Source organism: Choloepus didactylus, chromosome 7, assembly GCF_015220235.1.
Source record: "Choloepus didactylus isolate mChoDid1 chromosome 7, mChoDid1.pri, whole genome shotgun sequence".
In the NCBI taxonomy this organism is placed as follows: Eukaryota; Metazoa; Chordata; class Mammalia; order Pilosa; family Megalonychidae; genus Choloepus; species Choloepus didactylus.
In genome coordinates, this window is record NC_051313.1 from 54,119,908 (window position 1) to 54,124,641 (window position 4,734).

Genomic DNA, 4,734 nt, shown 5'->3' on the forward strand with positions numbered 1-4,734 from the left:
GAAAGGGAAGATGCCTCTAATTGCTAAAGACACTCTAAAAAAGAAAAACGAAGTGGGAGGACTTACACTCCCTGACTTTGAAGCTTATTATAAAGCCACAGTTGCCAAAACAGCATGGTACTGGCACAAAGATAGACATATAGATCAATGGAATCGAATTGAGAATTCAGAGATAGACCCTCAGATCTATGGCCGACTGATCTTTGATAAGGCCCCCAAAGTCACTGAACTGAGCCATAATGGTCTTTTCAACAAATGGGGCTGGGAGAGTTGGATATCCATATCCAAAAGAATGAAAGAGGACCCCTACCTCACCCCCTACACAAAAATTAACTCAAAATGGACCAAAGATCTCAATATAAAAGAAAGTACCATAAAACTCCTAGAAGATAATGTAGGAAAACATCTTCAAGACCTTGTATTAGGCGGCCACTTCCTAGACTTTACACCCAAAGCACAAGCAACAAAGAGAAAATAGATAAATGGGAACTCCTCAAGCTTAGAAGTTTCTGCACCTCAAAGGAATTTCTCAAAAAGGTAAAGAGGCAGCCAACTCAATGGGAAAAAATTTTTGGAAACCATGTATCTGACAAAAGACTGATATCTTGCATATACAAAGAAATCCTACAACTCAATGACAATAGTACAGACAGCCCAATTATAAAATGGGCAAAAGATATGAAAAGACAGTTCTCTGAAGAGGAAATACAAATGGCCAAGAAACACATGAAAAAATGTTCAGCTTCACTAGCTATTAGAGAGATGCAAATTAAGACCACAATGAGATACCATCTAACACCGGTTAGAATGGCTGCCATTAAACAAACAGGAAACTACAAATGCTGGAGGGGATGTGGAGAAATTGGAACTCTCATTCATTGTTGGTGGGACTGTATAATGGTTCAGCCACTCTGGAAGTCAGTCTGGCAGTTCCTTAGAAAACTAGATATAGAGCTACCATTCGATCCAGCGATTGCACTTCTCGGTATATACCCGGAAGATCGGAAAGCAGTGACAGGAACAGATATCTGCACGCCAATGTTCATAGCAGCATTATTCACAATTGCCAAGAGATGGAAACAACCCAAATGTCCTTCAACCGATGAGTGGATAAATAAAATGTGGTATATACACACGATGGAATACTACGCGGCAGTAAGAAGGAACGATCTCGTAAAACATATGACAACATGGATGAACCTTGAAGACATAATGCTGAGCGAAATAAGCCAGGCACAAAAAGAGAAATATTATATGCTACCACTAATGTGAACTTTGAAAAATGTAAAACAAATGGTTTTTAATGTAGAATGTAGGGGAACTAGCAGTAGAGAGCAATTAAGGAAGGGGGAACAATAATCCAAGAAGAACAGATAAGCTATTTAAGGTTCTGGGGATGCCCAGGAATGACTATGGTCTGTTAATTTCTGATGGATATAGTAGGAACAAGTTCACAGAAATGTTGCTGTATTAGGTAACTTTCTTGGGGTAAAGTAGGAACATGTTGGAAGTTAAGCAGTTATCTTAGGTTAGTTGTCTTTTTCTTACTCCTTTGTTATGGTCTCTTTGAAATGTTCTTTTATTGTATGTTTGTTTTCTTTTTAACTTTTTTTTTCATACAGTTGATTTAAAAAAGAAGGGAAAGTTAAAAAAAAAAAAAAGAAAAATAAAGAAAAACAAGGAAAAAAAAAAAAAAAGATGTAGTGCCCCCTTGAGGAGCCTGTGGAGAATGCAGGGGTATTGGCCTACCCCACCTCCATGGTTGCTAACATGACCACCGACATAGGGGACTGGTGGTTTGATGGGTTGAGCCCTCTACCATAAGTTTTACCCTTGGGAAGACGGTTGCTGCAAAGGAGAGGCTAGGCCTCCCTATATTTGTGCCTAAGAGTCTCCTCCTGAATGCCTCTTTGTTGCTCAGATGTGGCCCTCTCTCTCTGGCTAAGCCAACTTGAAAGGTGAAATCACTGCCCTCCCCCCTACGTGGGATCAGACACCCAGGGGAGTGAATCTCCCTGGCAACGTGGAATATGACTCCCAGGGAGGAATGTAGACCCGGCATCGTGGGACGGAGAACATCTTCTTGACCAAAAGGGGGATGTGAAAGGAAATGAAATAAGCTTCAGTGGCAGAGAGATTCCAAAAGGAGCCGAGAGGTCACTCTGGTGGGCACTCTTACGCACACTTTAGACAACCCTTTTTAGGTTCTAAAGAATTGGGGTAGCTGGTGGTGGATACCTGAAACTATCAAACTACAACCCAGAACCCATGAATCTCGAAGACAGTTGTATAAAAATGTAGCTTATGAGGGGTGACAATGGGATTGGGAAAGCCATAAGGACCACACTCCCCTTTGTCTAGTTTATGGATGGATGAGTAGAAAAATAGGGGAAGGAAACAAACAGACAAAGGTACCCAGTGTTCTTTTTTACTTCAATTGCTCCTTTTCACTCTAATTATTATTCTTGTTATTTTTGTGTGTGTGCTAATGAAGGTGTCAGGGATTGATTTAGGTGATGAATGTACAACTATGTAATGGTACTGTAAACAATCGAAAGTACGATTTGTTTTGTATGACTGCGTGGTATGTGAATATATCTCAATAAAATGATGATAAAAAAAAAATATTAACAGGAATATGCTACTCTTTATCCTATGGCTTCCAGTGATGAACAATGCAGTAATAATGCCTCTTGTTTTCAGTTCTTCTTGGATGACATTTATTAGCAGAGAGAAATCTGATACTTAAGCTGAAATTTGGCAGTCCAAGAAGTGCACCCACTGCTCCGAAGTATCCCTCATGTTCTAGAAACAATGCTTTCAGTTGACCTTTTGACCAATAATCCAGTGCATATGCCAAAAGTTTCATTGAGAGGGTATTGACACGTAAAAAATTTCCAACAAAGACAACTCTGTTTATTTTCTCATTAACAGCACACATCCGTGCCACAGAACCAATGTTATTGGTAATAGTAACTAAAGTAGCTCTTGCCAGATCTTCTTTACTAACAGATTCTCGCTTCTCCTTATAAATCATATTACCGAAACTAGATGCTACAGCCCAACCTGGCAGACCAAATCTTTCATAATTTCCTCCATAAATATCACGGACCAGCTTGTCAGCTTGGGTGCTATCACCTTTGGATGCCATTTCAAGAGCCTCTTCAAAACTTTCACAGCCAGTCAACAAGCTGCATAAACCGAGAAAGGTACCTCCACCAAGACTTGTCCCGGTCACTCGTTTATAGTTGTCTTTGGAATGGACTGCTAAAATACTGACTCCTGAACCAATGTTCACTACCAGGAGTGGATAGGGGTCATCCAGGTTAAAAGGCATCTTTTGGCATCGCTCAGGTTCTGAGGCATTAGCAAAATAATAGCACTCTGCTTGGCCATTGAAACTGACAGAATCTATATACAGCAAGCCCTTTACAAGGCAGTCAAGTTCATCCAGTTTGTGCCGGTGGAGGTTTCCAATAGGGTTTCTTGGCATCCTTGATCTTCATGTCGTCGGCCTACGGGGCGAAGGGCAGCCTCTCGTCCGACGCACGGCAGGGCAGTGGCGGCGACTCCAGGGGTGGCCGGGCCGTGCGGCGAGGCCCGGCCGATTCCTCCCCTCAGGCCAGGCGGGGCGGGCCTGGGGCGGGGCGGCGGCGCCTTAAGGCGACGCCCGGCCCAGGGGGCGGCCTCCCACCCCGGTGAGGGGCGGCCGGGATCGAGCAAGCTGGCGAAGGCCGCGGCCTAGCAGCTCCGGGGCCCCCGCACCTCAGAATTATGTTTTATATGCAATAAATAATATGGATATTTTATTGAAAAACTTACATATACCTAAAATATGCAAGGTTGTGTTCTTGAAAAGTTGCTCATTTAAAATTACACTAATACAGGATAATTTTGACAATGCAAAGAGGATACAAAAAAAAAAAAAAAATGCAGTCAGTATTGTCCTTTACCCTTTGGCCTGATTTGCCCTAGTCCTAACCACATCTGCTTCATTCATATTGCTAGTTGAAGTCTGGACTCTTTTTCAGCTTTTTTAACAGTTGCTATATGTGCTAATACCGAAATTCATATCTGATGGGTTCTAGCTCTGAGTTTCAGGTGTCACACAGATACCCAAAGTTCCAGGGATCAATCAGGTTATACACAAAGGGATCAGTGTCTCAGAATCTGGAGATAGTCATTACAATTCAGGAATAGATGTGACTGCTGTAAGAGCTTACAATCTAGGGACCATTACAATAAGCGTTTCCTTGATAAGCTGTGTTTGCAGGTTTAATTCTGAGTTTACACATTGTAGTTAGTCCATATCGGTGAGGCATTATAGTGTTTGCCTTTGTTTTTGGCATACTTCACTCAAAATGCTGTCTACAGGTTCCATTCACCCGTTGTGTGTCTCACAGCTTCACTCCTTCTCACAGTTGCCAAATATTCCATTGTATGCACACACAACAGTTCACCATTCTATTCCTCAGTCAGTGTACCCTTAGGCCACCTCTACCCATTGCAAATCATGCATACTCTCTCCATAATTACCAGTATACAAATGTCCATTCATGCCCCTCTCTAAGATCCTCCAAGTAAATGGACCCCTAAAGAGGTTGCAGGGCCTTATGGCACCTACATGCTTAGCTCTGTGTGGAAACACCCCACTGTCCTCCAGAAAGGCTATATACCATTCTGCCTCCTAACCAACAGCAAATACGTGCATCCCTCTCTCCATGTTTTCTCCAG

The 4,734-nt window shown here is 42.3% G+C and overlaps 1 protein-coding gene across 1 annotated transcript; it reads right to left on the minus strand.

The window, feature by feature from the left end:
- Positions 1-2,653: 2,653 nt before the first annotated feature.
- LOC119540568 (pantothenate kinase 3-like) lies at positions 2,654-3,615 on the minus strand. The gene has a single exon (XM_037844646.1). It carries the CDS (start codon positions 3,491-3,493, stop codon positions 2,654-2,656), a length of 840 nt encoding a protein of 279 aa, XP_037700574.1. The 5' UTR covers positions 3,494-3,615.
- Positions 3,616-4,734: the final 1,119 nt, after the last annotated feature.

What these genes read in the sequence shown, in the direction of transcription:
- LOC119540568 (XM_037844646.1), bottom strand. Translation starts at nt 3,493, where the DNA reads ATGCCAAGAAACCCTATTGGAAACCTCCACCGGCACAAACTGGATGAA.